Source organism: Lachancea thermotolerans, assembly GCF_000142805.1.
Source record: "Lachancea thermotolerans CBS 6340 chromosome F complete sequence".
NCBI classification, from domain to species: Eukaryota; Fungi; Ascomycota; class Saccharomycetes; order Saccharomycetales; family Saccharomycetaceae; genus Lachancea; species Lachancea thermotolerans.
In genome coordinates, this window is record NC_013082.1 from 953,397 (window position 1) to 970,191 (window position 16,795).

At 48.2% G+C, this 16,795-nt stretch overlaps 8 protein-coding genes across 8 annotated transcripts; 6 read left to right on the top strand and 2 right to left on the bottom strand.

Moving 5' to 3' along the window:
• Nucleotides 1–789: 789 nt before the first annotated feature.
• HSL7 (protein arginine N-methyltransferase) lies at nt 790–3,198 on the top strand (the record flags this gene model as incomplete). The annotated part of the gene is made up of 1 exon (XM_002554641.1): nt 790–3,198. The coding sequence occupies one exon, from the start codon at nt 790–792 to the stop codon at nt 3,196–3,198; it is 2,409 nt and encodes an 802-aa protein (XP_002554687.1).
• A 109-nt stretch (nt 3,199–3,307) lies between these two features.
• On the bottom strand, nt 3,308–5,662 carry KLTH0F11264g (uncharacterized protein; the record flags this gene model as incomplete). Its single annotated transcript, XM_002554642.1, has 1 exon — nt 3,308–5,662. One exon carries the CDS (start codon nt 5,660–5,662, stop codon nt 3,308–3,310), a length of 2,355 nt encoding a protein of 784 aa, XP_002554688.1.
• Nucleotides 5,663–5,917: 255 nt separating this feature from the next.
• AGP2 (Agp2p) lies at nt 5,918–7,666 on the top strand (the record flags this gene model as incomplete). The annotated part of the gene is made up of 1 exon (XM_002554643.1): nt 5,918–7,666. The coding sequence occupies one exon, from the start codon at nt 5,918–5,920 to the stop codon at nt 7,664–7,666; it is 1,749 nt and encodes a 582-aa protein (XP_002554689.1).
• Nucleotides 7,667–8,732: 1,066 nt separating this feature from the next.
• Nucleotides 8,733–9,224, top strand: KLTH0F11330g (KLTH0F11330p; the record flags this gene model as incomplete). The annotated part of the gene is made up of 1 exon (XM_002554644.1): nt 8,733–9,224. One exon carries the CDS (start codon nt 8,733–8,735, stop codon nt 9,222–9,224), a length of 492 nt encoding a protein of 163 aa, XP_002554690.1.
• Nucleotides 9,225–9,304: 80 nt separating this feature from the next.
• On the bottom strand, nt 9,305–11,200 carry CCZ1 (Ccz1p; the record flags this gene model as incomplete). The annotated part of the gene is made up of 1 exon (XM_002554645.1): nt 9,305–11,200. One exon carries the CDS (start codon nt 11,198–11,200, stop codon nt 9,305–9,307), a length of 1,896 nt encoding a protein of 631 aa, XP_002554691.1.
• Nucleotides 11,201–12,476: 1,276 nt separating this feature from the next.
• SRP54 (RNA-binding signal recognition particle subunit SRP54) lies at nt 12,477–14,081 on the top strand (the record flags this gene model as incomplete). The annotated part of the gene is made up of 1 exon (XM_002554646.1): nt 12,477–14,081. One exon carries the CDS (start codon nt 12,477–12,479, stop codon nt 14,079–14,081), a length of 1,605 nt encoding a protein of 534 aa, XP_002554692.1.
• Nucleotides 14,082–14,294: 213 nt separating this feature from the next.
• Nucleotides 14,295–15,566, top strand: SHE3 (She3p; the record flags this gene model as incomplete). Its single annotated transcript, XM_002554647.1, has 1 exon — nt 14,295–15,566. The coding sequence occupies one exon, from the start codon at nt 14,295–14,297 to the stop codon at nt 15,564–15,566; it is 1,272 nt and encodes a 423-aa protein (XP_002554693.1).
• A 114-nt stretch (nt 15,567–15,680) lies between these two features.
• On the top strand, nt 15,681–16,667 carry OPY1 (Opy1p; the record flags this gene model as incomplete). Its single annotated transcript, XM_002554648.1, has 1 exon — nt 15,681–16,667. One exon carries the CDS (start codon nt 15,681–15,683, stop codon nt 16,665–16,667), a length of 987 nt encoding a protein of 328 aa, XP_002554694.1.
• Between the last annotated feature and the right edge of the window lie 128 nt (nt 16,668–16,795).

The following is a 16,795-nucleotide window of genomic DNA, read 5'->3' on the forward strand; positions in this document are numbered from 1 at the left end:
TGGGCGGCTAACGCAAGATATCTGGAGAGTCTTCGATTGGAGTTCCAAAAGGAGATTACAAGTGTGACGAAGGATGCTTGGTGACAGTCCACAAGACCATGATAGTTTCACGGCAGTCGCATAGCGTGTCGTTAATAAAACCTGGCAGCTCGCTTGGCATTGTGCTTAGACAGTTTGCTTTGAGAGTGCCTCGAATTGCTCGGCGATTCTTGGGCGCAAAGAGGCAGCACACCTCACAAGATAGAGGCTATGGTTTAAACGGTCTTTTGGCATCTCTGAGTCCATGTTTGTTCCAGCGCCCGCCTTCTGATGCGTGAAGCCACTACTATAAGGGCAAAATACACAGCCTCTATTCAAAGTTTTTGAAAACTAACAGACTCAATAACTAAATGAAACACTTTTTGGGCTACGCGTGCTGGGCGCTCTGTCCTTGCGCAACCCTGCACGCATTCCAAAGTTCTCCGCCCTGCTGCAGTACTTGCATCGGCCGCCACGCGTCAAATTTACTCACGCTTGAATACGTGATTCTGTACAAGAAGCGCGCGTATCCGGCGCGGTCCCAGTGGAGCTTGTTTGCCGAACTGAAACCCAAGCCAAGCTTTAGATGAAATGCGGGCTACCAAAACAAGCTTTTCCGTTGGTTTTGCTTGTGCGTCTTCCGCATCACGTTCCACGTAAATTCTGCTGAGACGTAGAAACCATAAACTTCGTGTGCATCTTTAACAAGCGGGTATCTGAAAATTTGAAATTCTGACACTTTATATGCAAGGAATTCAGCCCCGGTAAACAATGAAAAGTAATGTTTTTGTAGGGTTGAAGCCAGCTGTTGGAGCTGGAGCGGACTACAAGAAGAGCGGAGATAATTACGACTATATTTTGCATCCGATCACAAACTCTCGTTACCGCGAACGTGTGAAGAAGGTATTTCAAGAATATCGGGCAGAGGTTGACAGGAATGTGACACTTTGGGTCCCTGAACCTCAGCTGCAAGAACTTTGTATACCACCTTCAACTTCTAAGGAAGATTCTCCTAGCTTTATTGGCCTATTATCGTCGTGGGTTGACTTAGAGAGTACGGACACTTGTGTTCGAGAACTCAGCTACCAGGTCTTAATCAACGAGTGGAATTATGCCAAGTTTGTAGGCATTAAGCAGCTGATCCTGGCACCGCCCAAGAACCTGGCGAACTTGCATTGTTACGCACTGATGGTCGCGCGCCTTCTCTTGAAGTGCGACGCTGAGTCTCCGGTGCTGTCCATCTCCCTGCCTTTTTTCGAAGACACCGATCCGCTTTCAACGTGGGAGTTATGGGGCACTATACGAAAAACTTGCGGGTATCATCCCAGCCTGACCATTTCACTTGCATTGCCAAGAGACAGAACGCCTTCCTACGTGCTTCAAAGATGGCTCGCAGAACCCGTGACATGCCTTTTAGTTTCTTCATCGATTTTTGCCACGAATCAGTACAACTACCCAGTTCTGAACAAATTCAACCAGCAAATTATATTTGAGTTTCAAAAGATCAATGGAAACTCGCAAGCAAGGCTCTCCGAGCTCTGTGTTATATTGCATGGTATAGAAAAATATGCCGCCCAGGTAAAAGGTGGCGAGCCCGCTTACCTTGAATACGTGAACTATTTACTCAAACGTGGAGATAAGGTTTTAGCGGCAGAGTCTGTAAGCACACCTGGAAAATATTCAGAGCCTAGGATTATGCCGCCGCTTGACCCTTATTCTGACGAAATCTCAAACGCGGTCTACCACACCTTCGAGCAGGATAGAGTGAAGTATGAGCTATACGGCCGAGCCATTAAAGAGGCTTTGAAAGAGATGAAGATAAATCGCATGGCAGGAGCGTCAGCATTGAATAGTGCACCTGTGACAATACTGATTGCGGGTGCTGGCAGGGGCCCCCTGGTTGACGAAGCTTTCAAAGCTGTCAAGGAGCTCAATATTCAAAACTGTCATATGGTGGCCTTGGAAAAAAGTTCACAGGCCATCCTTTACTTGCAGAAGCGCAAATACGAATATTGGAAAGATGCTGTCGAAATTGTGAAAGATGACATGTGCACTTGGCAAAGCAGCATTAAAATTGATCTCTGCGTCAGCGAGCTTCTGGGCTCATTTGGCTGTAACGAGCTTTCGCCAGAGTGCTTGAGCAACATAGAGAGAAACAATTGCAAAAAAGGCACTGTATTCATACCCCAGTCCTATTCGTCATTTCTCGCCCCAATTTCATCCCCACTGCTTTATCAAACTCTGAAGAATCTGGATGTTCCAGATCCTTTCGAAAAGCCTTGGATCGTTCACAGCATTCCCTATTGCATTATTTCCACAAAAATCAATGAGGCTTGGTGCTTTCAGCATCCTCCTGCTACCATCAATGACCAATTAACCAAGTCAGTAGTGACAGATTTCAAAATAAAAAATAAATGTGAGGTTCATGGCCTCATGGGGTTCTTTAAAGCTACCTTGTATGGGGATATCGGCTTATCAATAGTGCCAGACGATTCAACAATCAAGTTGATTGGAGATACAGATTTTATACCTGACTCTGAGAAGCGATCCTCAGGTTTGTACGTTAAAGGGGAGCATACACCGAACATGACATCTTGGTCACCTATCATTTTTCCATTGAAGCAGCCCTTATTTATCCCCGATGACACTGAGCTAGAGGTTTTTATGACGAGAAACCACAGCTCAGTAAACCGGAAATTTTGGTATGAGTGGTCAGTGAGCTCATACGTATACCTTGTCATGTCTGACCGTTCCCCACCGTCACGTAGGCCAATCAATAAGCCTCCGGTGCAATCAGGCTACGAAGAAACTTCTCAAGACAATGGATTCTACTCTTCACCGCCCGCTATTGGTGTCGAAAGGGCTTTTGAACGATTTCGGCCTTCACCTAATTATCTCTCGGAGCACGGTATTAGCGGCTTTGATGAAGAGAGCGAAGCATTTGAGGGGGCAGAAAGCGAGAGTGGATTTCTCGGCCACCAACAAAGTGGATGGAAAAGTGTTAATGACATCCATGGACTGGGAATAAAGAATCCCCCCGTTTTTGATCTGCATTCCCCTTTAGGACATTCTGCTTCAGGTGATCATTCCGCCGCGGAAGAGTATCACGTCCGGGTCAAAACTGGTGTTTCCGAATTGCATAACGTTGGTGGCAGGTTTAATAACATATCACTGAGATGAACAGCTCAGGGTACTCTACATTTAACAATTGCATTATACATTAAATAAACTAATATCAATTTTAATCAACTCCTGCTAGTGGGGGTGTCTCTTGGGGCAAACAAAGGAATCACCACGGATTGGCCTCGATGTCGCTGTTAATTGCCCAAAGAGGGCGTTGAGCAGCAGTTGATGGTGCGTTCAGTTCTTTAAACAACTCATCTCCAGTCTCGCCTTCGATGCGAGATGAGCTGGCCTCGCCTTCATTGTCAGAATCATTTCTGTTTTTCAAGCCAGCGCTTTCTGCTTGTAGTTGTTGTTGCTTGACATTCTGCTCATGAATTTCGTCAACGTCGTCTTGGACATCCATAGGCAACAAAGGCAAAAGTTCTTGAGCATCTTCGCGCTGCGTATACATGCCAATCAATTCTGTAATTGTTGGTAGTGTCAACGAGCAAAGGGTTTTCTCAGCGAGTCTGGTATTTGTTGAGGAAGTTTCCTTAACCATCGCAACTAACTTCTTCTTCAGAGGCGATTTGAACTTTTGTTCGTCCGAATCATAACGATACTTTTCAACAGATTTCAAGAGCTGTGCCGGCGAGAGTTTGTTTAGAATAGAGAGTGTCGAGTTTAAACTTTCTTCATCTTCTAAAGAAGTTGCAACCTGCAGCCATTGCAAAAGTTGCATGCAAGGCTCCATATGAATCTGAGAAATATGATAAAACGATTGGTAGTAAAATAGCGAGTTGTCCATATTCTCCGCGTGTTTCTCGTCTGCTGGAGAATAAAAGGTTACGTTTCGGAGTTCAAAGGGTTTGCTTGGACCGTCAATATCACTGAGGTCGAGCACAAGCGTGTATGGAAACCTTCTCCACATAAAGTCATCAATCATGGTAGGCAGCGGCGCCTTGAAGTTGTGGTTTTTTATCCAATCCTGGATAACAGACAAGTTTAACCTGATTTGAACAGCATGAGCTCGTGAGAGCGATTTTTTCTTATTATCCATCATCTTGTTGAACAGCTTCGCTGAAAACCACTTTAAAGCAACTGACAGACATTGTTGGGCAATAAGCGGGTGAACTTGATGAAGATCAAGAACGTAAGATAAAGCGCCAAAAATCTGCACGATCTTGAGAGGTGATGGTTTCATTTGTTCATCAAGGGATGGAGGATATAGCATAGCTAGAGTCTCGTCGTATGAATCGCGGCTTGAACTTTTAGTGCTGCGATGTTTTCTCTTCTTGAAAAGATTCCAATCCTTTTTGTACAGAGTTTCTTTGACTTGAGCAATTGTTGTGTGCTCCAAAAGCGTGGGCTCAATCAGGGGCTCGATCCGGGAGTGGATGGAGGTGTTGAGCTCCAAAATAAGAGACCGCATTCCGTCAATAAGTTCTTGCAGGATTGAGGGATAACGCTTGAAGAAACCATCCTGGCGGTAAAGGTAGTAAAACAAGAAGTTCAAACTGGATAGCCAGTAAGACTGGAGTATGATGTCGCCTGACTGATTGTTCAAAACCCCTCCAGATGATGAAGCAGCTGAACTTAATATTTTGGTGAGGGATAAGTGTGCCACGCTTTCAACCAGGGGTGTGCTCTGTCTAATCTTGTCGGCGAACCGGATGCATTGGAAGATTATCGCGGCAGGAATGCATGTTTTATGAGGCTTTCTGCTGGGCAAAGAAACGAGCAATTCAAGCAGCCGCGGTATATCGTAGTCGGCAAACTCGATGTACTGGTTGGGCAAAACATTCTCGAAGTCAAAGTTTTGTGACAGGAAGCTAGCTGCAAAGCTGCTTTCTTTATAGTTTTGTGTTGAGTTTTCGTCATTGGTAAACAGGTCGTCCTGGTTGATATTTAGCCCCGCAGTCTGTAGATCGATTTGATCCAATGTGTGATCAACGTCGCTTGTCGCGAACGTTGACGCAGGCGCCTTGAATAGACTGTCGTGTGCACTTTCGTTGTTTTTAATAAACCGGAACAGTTCATGCTCTTTCGCGAACTCGTACATTGCGTTTCCCGGGATGAGGAGATCCAGCGCCGTGAAACCTCCGGGGTTTTCGTAGCCAAAGTCTAGCTCATCGGCAAAATTGAGCAGCTCTACACAGCATTGCTGCCTATTCAAATGGATGCACCAGGTTAGCGGAGAGCACCCGAAAATTTTGTCGGGTACATTAGCATCCAGCTTCCCGGTATTATGCAGAATTTCGATGTAAAGTGGCTTATCAAAAACCACGCAATAGACCAACAAGCTCACGCCTGTTTGTGCCGTATCATTCAGGTCTTGGACCTGCACTAGCAGTTCCCTGAATTGGCTTTCATCGTCATAATCGTCGCTGATTAGAAGAGCCAATTTTGACCATGCTTCCTCACTTTCCTTGAGGCCCTGGAGTGTGTCTGTGACGGCTTTAATCCTAGATTCATTACTGCTATCCGCCTGGGTGTCGCCGTCTTTGTGAGTACTCCACGGATCGCTCAGCAAGTTCATTTTCGCTGAGGCATTCGTATCCTTCAATAACTTGAGCTGGAGGTCTCCTTCAGCTGTAAGTTCGACAACTTAATCACCCTTCGTACAAAGCAATATAATTAAGCTCCGCTCGACAGAAAACCCTTTAATGCGGAGAACCGGAAAACGTCTTCTGCTCGAGCTATTGTATTTGCAACGACTGCTCGACTAAAAACTTCTAGCTACTTTGTGGAATTTTGATTCCTTTGCAGCGATTACACCTATATTCCATCCAACATGCTACTGCCTACTGAGGCAAGCGGGACGCGAGAGACTTCCCTAGGAGCCCAAAAGGGCAAGACAGAATTCAAGTACCAAACTGTGAAGGTGGCCTCACATCAAGATAGTGTGGTCTCGATCGATGCAAAACAAACAATAACGGGTTACTTGACCGCGGAGGCAGAAAGCGATATGGAGGACAGCGTCACACGTCGAACACTCCGCGAGAGACACGTGCTGCTCATAGGTATCTCTGGAGTGATAGGGACCGCACTCTTTGTAAGCATTGGAAAAGGCCTCTTTCGCGGCGGCTCAGTTTTTTTGCTCCTTGGAATGGCGCTTTGGTGCATTCCTATGCTCTGCATCACGGTTTCAACGGCTGAAATGGTGTGCTATCTTCCGCTTGACTCGCCGTTTCTGTGCCTGGCTTCGCGGTGTGTCGATGATTCTTTGGCGATAATGGCGGGCTGGAATTTTTGGTTCCTGGAGTGCGTACAGATTCCATTCGAGATTGTGGCAGTCAACACTATCTTGCACTACTGGAGAGACGACTACTCCGCCGCGATTCCCTTGGTGGTCCAGGTTATCCTGTACTTCGCCATTAGCGTGTTGGCAGTACGCTTTTATGGGGAGATGGAGTTCTGGCTCGCCAGCTTCAAGATCATACTGGCTGCAGGCCTTTTCGTATTTACGTTGGTCGCGATGCTTGGCGGAAACCCGAAGAAAGACCGGTTCGGGTTTCGGAATTTCGCAGACGCACCTTTCAAGCAGTACTTCCCATCTGGAAAGCCAGGATCGCCCTCTGCCGGATACTTCCAGGGATTTCTTGCATGCTTGATCCAGGCCAGCTTCACCATTGCAGGACCTGATTACGTCGCGATGATCGCAGGCGAGACGCGCCTGCCACGGAAAATTCTACCGGTTGCGTTCAAGCAGGTGTTCAACAGGCTTACCATTCTGTTTCTGGGAAGCAGTTTGTGCGTTGGCATCCTGTGCAGCGCCAACGATCCCAGTCTGATGGCGGCCATAAGCGAGGCGCGGCCGGGCGCCGGTGCCTCGCCCTACGTGCTTGCGATGAAAAACCTGGGGATTAAAACGCTTCCCGACGTCGTCAACGCCGCGCTTGTGACAGCCGCGTTCTCGGCGGGCAATGCCTACACGTTCTGCTCGTCGAGGACCCTCCACGGCATGGCACTGGTCGGCAACGCGCCTGCCGTGTTCAAGCGCTGCAATCGGCACGGCGTCCCCATCTACGCTGTCGCAGTGTCGCTCACGTGGGCTCTGCTGAGCTTGTTGCAGCTCAACAAGAACAGCGCCGTTGTGCTGAACTGGTTAATAAACATGATCACGGCCTCGCAGCTGATCAATTTCGCCGTGCTGTGTGTCACCTACCTGTACTTCCGCCGGGCCTACCACGCCCAGTGTGGCGCGCTTCCAGAACTTCCCTTCAAGTCCTGGGGACAGCCCTACACGGCGCTCGTCGGCTTGGTCGCAGTGCTGATCATGGTCTTGGTCCAGGGCTACGCGGTGTTCTGCAGCTCGCTGTGGGATGTCCAGGAGTTTCTGTTCTGCTACCTCATGATTTTCATCGACATTGCCATCTACGTTGTGCACAAGTTTGTCGTCCAAAGAGGACGCTGCTGGCCTAGAGCGCCGAAGGCCGTGGATCTCGTCACGGGGCTGCTCGCAGTCGAGCGCCACGAGCGTGAAGCCGGCTTCGACAGATATGTGTTTTTCACAGAGCGTGCTAGCCCGCTGCGCGCATAACCTTGAGCACGCCGCGCTCATCGTACGCCCTAACTCGCCAAAAGCGCCCGCAGCGCGCCTCTCATTTATTGCCGTCGCCGCCGCTGCTAGATACGCGCGGTGGCTCTTGCCGGTGCTCGTGTCCCGCGCGCCTTTGTCGATAATCACGTGATCTTCGCCGCTCTGCACGCAATACGTGCAGAGACGGGCTTGAACCACGATTGTCCGCGTGGCCCTCCGGCGCTTCGCAACCGTCGCCACGGTCGTCGCCACGAATTCCCCGTCCTACGAATAACACGGAACCCACGGCAAAGTTAGCAGCTTCCCCTCAGGCGCCTGTTGCGCTTGATCCATCCGGGGAATCCTGAGTGCCTTTCTGATTAATCGCCGTGCGCACGGCGCGAAGAAACGTGGCGCACCGGCCCGCTGGCCGGTGTGCGCCCTTCGGTGTCCATGCAACTGTTGCCGTGCCCTCATATGGCACGTGACAATCCGCAAGATCTTCCAATTTCACGGCGAAGAAATAGATTGCATACTGCTTCCGGCGGGCTTATCAGTGGTAGATTGTCGCGACGCCAGCAGGGCGTGGAAAGAACCCGCAGGCCAGGTGGCACGGAAAAGGCCGCGCTGACATGAGCGCGAAATAGGTATCGAGGAGATCGGCAAAAGAGGAGGCGGGAGCGACGAAAGATCGGGCTAAGTGACCCCAGTAGCTTTTCGGGATAGGCGTGACTTGCGATGAGGTCGGATTGGATTGGCGGTGGTTTGTGGAAGGGCGCGCGTTTCGCACGGACGTCGATAAGGCGACAACGGCTTGTGCAATTGGCGTGGGATAGAAACCCGGCAACGGCAGAATTCATGACCGCCGGAGCTGGGCGATATTGAACCGGTGAGAATATATAATACCGGCAAGGTTGGGCGCACACGAGCAAGCCATCGCATGAGAGAGCGTGTACCTGGGACTTGTGGGAGTATTGCTGTGGCGAGGCAGGGTTAAGAGCACCGAAGAGCACCGAAGAGCACCGAAGAGCACCGAAGAGCACCGAAGAGCACCGAAGAGCATAGAACGAAGACCCTCTGGCCCCACATGAACGGCACATCGCACGTACAGGAAGCGGCGAGAAACGCGGCCCGGTTGGCGGACTCGCGCAGGGAACACTCCATACACAAGCCGCATGGCGCCCCAGACCGCATGAGCCGGCAGGGCCACGCAAACCGCCTGTCAGACCTCGCCATCCACAAGCTGAGCGACCTCTTTGACTTTGAACACTTCTTTAAAGACCACGTGCCGTCGGGGCTGCCGTCAGAGCTGCCGGCCGTGGCGGCCCACGAGTATACACTGGCTCCGCATGGCGGCGGTGCGCGCGGCGCGGGCGATGAGTCCGTTTTCGCGCCGCTGGACGTGAGTGAGAGCTCTGGTTCCCACATGCTAGGCCTCCCACCTCCTGCCCCGTGTCAGATCGACCTGGCGGCGCGCGCAGCGCACGAGGTGCCCTGTGCCTACAACTCCACTCTGATGAATTACGAAAGCCAACTGTTTTTGCATGACTTGATCTCGGGCGACATATATGATGAATAATCTCACTTCTAAATAGCATCTTTTACATGGTACGCTGGCGTAGTTGCGATCTCGAAGTGCAAGGCTCAAAGGGCCTTGCCTCAACTGTGGGTTCTGTTGCTCCACCACTCCGACGCTTCTTTTCCCATGTACTCCACCAAGCCGTCGCGCGAGGGAGTCGAAGCCTTGGATTTGGACGCTTTTTTGTTGAACCAGTTCTCCGCGAGCACAACGATCTCCTCGCTGTCTTCCCGAATGAAGCATAGCACACCGTTGTTGAGCTTAATGAGCTTTTCCTCCTTCAAGTCATCTGCCCTCTTAGAAGTGCTGAGCGTGTTAACGAAAGTCGTGACGTCAAGATGCAGGTCTCGCAGCTTTTCTTCAGGAATACAATCAAGAAAAGTGTCCACCTGCACCTGAGGGGTCTTTCCACTTTGTTCCTTCTTGAAAAACCCGCCCATTAAGCCGAGTCCCCAAGATTGTCTTGCCGAACGCTCTTCGTCGGCAAGCTGAACATCGTTTGCGCTGATGGTGGACACAGACGTCTTACGGTTAGCTCCCGAGTTGAGGAATTCATCAAGTCCGTTTACAACAAGTTCCAGGGGCGAAGCCGTCTCAGACACCTTAGGAGCTTTGTAAAGAGGAAATGAAGACTTTATTTGGGATGTCTTCTTTGAAACAACCGCGTAACAGAATTTCTCTGCGTTGTGTGGCACCGTGTTGAGGTGCTCGGAACTCAGTTTGGAAATGCAGCTCTGTAGCTTGAAATGCAGATCGCTAAGAAATTCGTGCTCCCATATCTTCATAAAGTCCTGCTCAAAAACCAAAATCACTAGAATTTCATTGTAGAACCAAAACAAACAATTGTATTCTTTTGCATTTTGATCGAAAGAAAGCCTTAGTTTTTTGACTTTGTAGCTATCAGGCAGAAACGATGCGGAAAGAGGCGATATAAGAAACTCGCTGCGCGCCTTTTTCTCCTTTTTAGCTGAGCTACCCCACGGATTCCAAGAAGAAATGTTTGGCATAAAGTCGGTTAGCAGTGAGACACTGCTTGATATCCCGGCCATATTTCCAACTTCTTGGACCGCGTCATATGCAAAGGATATGGGCAGCGTAACGTTATGGTATAGCTTCCTGCTGTGGTTTCTGAGGGACTCGCCCGCCGTTGTGTGCTCTGCGTTGTTTTCGGCGGGTTCTTCGTCTTCTGGGTTCTCTTTATATTGTACATTGCCTGCAATGACATGACTTGATAACCTTGTGTATATGGTATCCATATGCTCTATCCAGTTTGAGACTTGTGGCAGCGAATCGCAATTGGGGGCAAAATTTCGCACCAATCCGTAGCTTTTGTAGCCTTTACGAGAGGTTGGCTTTGGAAGGTTATACACCAACACGTCTTTTAGTCCCAGGAAGCTCGTCTCATCGAGCAAAATCTGTTGTTTCAGATCACTTTCCCAAGAAGGTTCGCTGCTGTCTTCCAAGCCCGGCAGTTCTGCGACTTTGTATGCTTGTGGCCACAAACTTAAAAAACCCTTGAATTGCAGGTACTGGGGCATCAGATTGAGCTCTGACCAATATGATACCAATACCTCATTTAGTCGGTCTGTAAGTGCGCGACGGTCGTGGAAATCCCTCCAAAGCCCGAACTGCAGCACAAAGAAGTCATAACAGTGACGCAGGTGTGAGAAAACGTAACTTGCAGGAATGCTTGTGTGTTCAGCGGTAATAGCTAAACTGACAAAGAAGTCATCTTCAACCAGCACCGTGCAAATTATTTGCTGGTCGAGCTCTACAACGTTCTGGTGGACCCCTTTGAAGTCGCCAAAGCTTTGGGAGAAACTCCAAACAGCCTGAATTATTCCTATTTGTGAAAGCTTTTCATTGAGAGAATAACTTTGTTCGCCCTGGAAGGAATGGTATAGTAAAAGCTGTTTATCCGAGTCTGACTCATTTGTGCTATAGCTAGGGTTAAAAACCGTGATAGAATCAAGCATTCACGGCGTAAAAGAGCCGCAAAGTGTAATGAGCCTGTGGCCAGCGAGAATTCAAAGACTTGCAATCAAATCAGTAATCGATCCTTCAAGCGTTTTTGAGATTCATTCAAAGTTCACGATAATCAGTTCACATGACATATTCAGACTTTTAGAGCGGCACGTGATGGCTGAAAAATAATGTGTAACTCTTGAACGTTGTGCATTGTAAACGTCTTATGCCCCAGTACTCGCGCCAGCTCATGGTTGCTGCCAGCTAGCATCAAGAATTTAAAAGAGCTAAGTCTAAAGGTTCGGGGTTAAATGTATTTTATCCTCATCCTCTCCTTTTAGCAATCCCTAACTCTCATCATTCGAGAGTTAGGGATTGTGAAAAGGGAGAAAGGCTTGCCGTGGGAATATCGAAACGGACTGAATCTTTGTTTTGAATCTATGCTGTGGAACAATTTTCTTCTGCGCACTTCATGTGAAAATTTAGGCCTTGCTTCAGTGGTGTGGGAGGTGGTGGAACTTCTGTTCTCTTGGCCCGTATCCATGTAATTCTACCTTTCTTCTTACAGTCTTTTTTCGGCATAAGTGCTCGATCACGTATTCCAAATATTCCAGCGGTCGGCACCGTGAAGTCTCTTACGTGCGTTGGCATGCTTGTGAAGAGAATCTTGATTTTTTACTCGTCAGGAACCAAGCTCGGTACTGAATGGAGAACGTTGTCTCGAAATTTGTTCGTTCCGCGCAACAGAGCTCTCCATATGCTCCTAAGATTCATTTTCGAGGTGCGGGATACTCAAACCAACTTGGTAATTTAGCCGCTGAACAAAGGCTAACTATTAATTTTTGAAAGAAGAGAACAGAAAGATGAAATATTCCTTTACTGTACGAAATCAGTTCTCGTTCTTTCGCTGATAATTAGAGCTTCATCAAATTACTCTAAACTGCTGAATTTCGTCGTTCGATGCAAATCCACCTATAGATAAGAGGTTTAGGGCACCTTCCACTCGATCATCACAAAATTACAGAGCTGCGGCTTTAAACCGCACGGTCTCAGAAAACAAATTCAGACGACGTAACTGCACACCCATGCTGAGTTTCTGTCCCCAAGATATGGAATTGCCCTCGAGTTCCCAGGATGGCTAGCTCTTCGTGTTCCAGTACTTCGTCTTCAATAAAAATTTTCGAAAGAATCACAGGAGAGTTACGAGAGGCGTATAAGGTAAGCCTTAAGCCCCTGCAATAGGATCGTGTGTATCCTCAGAACTCACTCAGACCAAGCTAGCGCAAGATGGTTTTAGCAGATTTGGGCAAGCGCATCAACAGCGCTGTCAACAGCGCTCTTTCCAACAGTCAAGATGATTATGTTACAACGGTGGATGTGATGCTGAAAACCATCGTCACAGCGCTCTTGGAGAGCGATGTCAACATCAAACTGGTGTTCTCCCTTAGAAATAACATCCGAGCCAAGCTTCTAGACGTCAAGAGCCGATCCACCAACAACGCACAGACAAAGAAGCTCATACAAAAAACGGTTTTTGACGAGCTTTGCAACCTGGTGGACGGAGAAACCGAGCCATTCCAGCCCAAAAAGAGAAAGCAGAATGTGATAATGTTCGTGGGTCTTCAGGGTTCCGGTAAAACTACGTCATGTACCAAATTGGCCGTATATTACTCTAAGAGAGGCTTTAAAGTGGGTCTCGTGTGCGCCGACACGTTCCGTGCCGGTGCGTTCGACCAGCTAAAGCAAAATGCCATCAAGGCAAGAATTCCGTTCTACGGTTCATACACAGAGACGAATCCCGTCAAAGTCGCTGCGGAAGGTGTGGCCAAGTTCAAGAAGGAGAAGTTTGAAGTTATCATCGTGGATACCTCAGGTAGGCATCGCCAGGAGGAGGAGCTTTTCCAAGAAATGGTAGAGATTTCGCAGGTGGTCAAACCCAACCAAACAATCATGGTGCTTGATGCATCGATTGGGCAAGCTGCAGAACAGCAATCGAAAGCCTTCAAGGACAGCTCGGATTTCGGAGCTATCATCTTGACAAAAATGGACGGCCATGCTAAGGGTGGTGGTGCCATATCTGCGGTTGCGGCAACGAAGACGCCCATCATCTTCATTGGTACCGGTGAGCATGTTCATGACTTTGAGAAGTTTTCACCAAAATCCTTCATTTCCAAGCTGCTAGGCATAGGCGACATTGAGAGTTTATTGGAACATTTCCAAACCCTCTCAAACAAGGAAGATACAAAGGCGACCATGGAGAACATTCAACAAGGGAAATTCACCCTGCTTGACTTCCAAAAACAGATGCAAACCATCATGAAAATGGGTCCACTGTCTAATATTGCCAGCATGATCCCTGGAATGGGCAACATGCTCAACCAAGTTAGCGAGGAAGAGACCACAAAGCGGATGAAAAAAATGGTTTTTGTGATGGATTCTATGACGAAACAAGAGCTCGAATCAGATGGTCGCATCTTTATTGACCAGCCAAGCAGAATTGTTCGGGTAGCAAGAGGCTCGGGTACAAGTGCCTTCGATGTTGAAATGATTCTGATGCAGCAGCAGATGATGGCGCGCATGGCGCAGTCCACGAAGGCTGCGCAGCGCGGAAACGGCATGCCAAATATGCCACAGATGCCTGGTATGCCCAACATTCCAGGTATGCCTCAAATCTCCCCCTCTATGATGCAGCAAGCTCAACAGAAGCTGAGGCAAAACCCTGGGATGATGAAGAACATGATGAATATGCTCGGCGGCGCTGGCGGCCCAGGTGGAAGCGGAGGCGGTTTCCCAGGAATGGGTGGCGGTATGCCGAATATGGACGACATGATGAAAATGATGCAAGATCCACAGATGCAACAGATGGCCAATCAATTCGGCATGGGCATGTAGATAATGTATAATTTTTAAGAGCATCTGAACGACTAGTCCGTAAGCGGGTTGGGTGCGACACATCAACCTGATGCCTATTTGATCACGTGAATTTTTCTCGAGATAATTTGATCGGATCGATTTTTGACACTTTGAAGGCACTATTCAACGGTACAATAGTGCCCAGTACAACAGTTTCATTGCGGTACAGCGCCGTGGCATTGGTCTTTGAAGATGAGCAATCAGGAAGTTGATTTTCAGGCGGCTCATCTAGAGTCTCCTATGAAAATGTCCCCCTCTAAAGTCAGTATGAATCATGGAGCTTTCATGGCTAATATGCAAAACGGGTACAGCCCCACAAGAGAAGGCGCTACCGCTGGTTCATCCAGTACCAGGGTCATCGAGGCTTTGCATGCACAAATAGACAGTCTTACAAAGACAAACCTCGATTTGACAGTTCAGTCGAACAATCTTCTTTCGCGGCTCGAATCTTCGAACAATACACAGAGCAAGCATCTGGAAAGTATATCGACGCTGAAGCACGAGAACGACAATCTCGGCTTAATGCTGAGTAGAAAGGAACGCCGCGTGCGAGACCTGGAACAGCAACTTTCGCAGCTGAAGCATTCATACGAAGAAGCAGCTATGGATAACAAAACAATGCGGCATCAGCTGCAGACCTCGGGCCAGCGAGAGGGCACATTGGAGAACCAACTACAGCAGTTACAGGTGCAATACGATGCGCTTGTTGATGGCCAGAAACGATACCGTGAGAAATACGATCTTGAAGTCGAAGAGCTAAAGAAGTCTTTGCAGGACTTCAAGCGCGACAACGAGATGTACCTGACCAAGAACATTCAAACTGTTGTTAGCAACAACACTGCATTACAAACCAAAATCAACCAATATTCCGGGAAATACAAAAATCTCGAGTCGCTCAGCCAACAGCACATGCAGGAGTTGTCTCGAGAAGTTGAAGGCATGGCTTCGAAGCTAGACCTTGCTAAATGGGAGAAGCTCTATGAAGAAAGCAGAAATATGGCAATCGAATATTCCGAAAAAACCAACGTTCCCTTGTCACCATCTTTCTTAGCGCAGCATGGCGCCAAATCTGGCAGCAGGTCTCCCTCCACATCAAGCAGCTCAACATTCGTGCATCCATCTCAAATTCGTGTGCCCAAGGTCCGCCACTCATCCTCTTCCGCCAAAAGAAGCAGTTTCTACGGATCGAACGTCTCTGTACCCGGAGGCACCGTTCCAGGCGTCAAACAGCCTAGCGCATCGCCTACTACTCCATCTTCTGGTGGCCTCCCGGGTGTCAGAAGGTCTTCATCAGTAAGGGGCTCTAGTTCATCGTCCCGTAATTCATCAGGCGATCTTGCGAGCGCCGAATCAGCAGCCCAGTCACAGAAGGGAGCCTCGAAAAACAGTGCTAATAACAAGAAGAAGAGGATGTCTTCTCATAGCTATTCAAAGTCCAACGGGTTCTCTTTCGGTGAACCTTGATGGTCTGGTACGACCATCCGTCATCTTAAACGTTAGCTTTTATAGAATGGTTCAAATCATTGTGTCAAGTGCCAAGCACCGCCGAGTTTGAGATCGAGCTCAATACTTAGCCCAATGGATCAGAACGAAGACCTCAAGCTTCTATATACAGATACGCAGCATTTCAATGACGTACTGATTTCTTCGTTTCTCTTCAAGAAGTCCTCATCTAGTGCAGCTACTAACAAGCTCGCAAGCGATCACAAGCAATCCGCGCCAGGCACAAGTTCTCCAGATATTGGGGGCTCGCATCATTGGTTCATGCGAGGTGGGTTTCACAAATACTGGTGCGTCCTTAGAAGAGGGCAGTTCAGCTACTACAAAGACAAGAATGAAAGGAAGCCCGTAGACGTCATCCCAGCCGACCAAGTCCTTGACTTCCGAGTTCGAATGGACGAATACAGGTTAGATTTCTACACAAAGCAGAAAACTATCTCGTTTGGGTCGGAGTCACAAGAAGTTCTCCGAGGCTGGGATGCGGCTCTGCAGGAGTTCGTCTCAGATAGACGAAGGTCGTCATTACCAATGAGAATATACGATTCTGGAAATGATGAGAACGATAATGAATGCATATGTGAAGATGACGATGATGATTTTGAGATATTGTCAGAAGCCCAGCCTCAGGACCCAGAAAAGGAGCGCGACCGTAACGTTTGGTCATCCTTTAAAGTGCCTGATGAGGACCGGGAATTTTACGCAATTTACAATCCAGAGCAGCCAAAACGCGTAATTCAGACTGGAACTCTACTCTGCCGGGTGAAGAAGAGACTTGGGAGGAAGACTTGGAAAAGAGTCAATGCCGTTCTAGAAAATACCAGTTTACTTATTGAATCGGTATCCTCTGGGAGACTGTACAAAAAGATTGATTTGAATGGAGTTGTAGACTGCGTTGAGGACGAAAAATCGCGGTATGATACAGGGTTTGCCGTTATCACCTACGATGAGCGCACGAAGTTTCGTGCTCCTAGTGAACAAGACACAATTGAATGGATCATGAACCTGAAAAGTTGTGTATTGGTAAGAAAAAAGTTGGAGGAACTTAAGAGTTTGTGCGAGGCTTGATAGCACCAGTTATTGGGTGCTAAGTCTCTATATAAAATGTCTGTAACAATATGGCTTTAGCATTAAAGAACCCGCTGCCGAAAAACTTTGAAATGATTAAATTCGGAGCATTCTTAAAGATGAATACG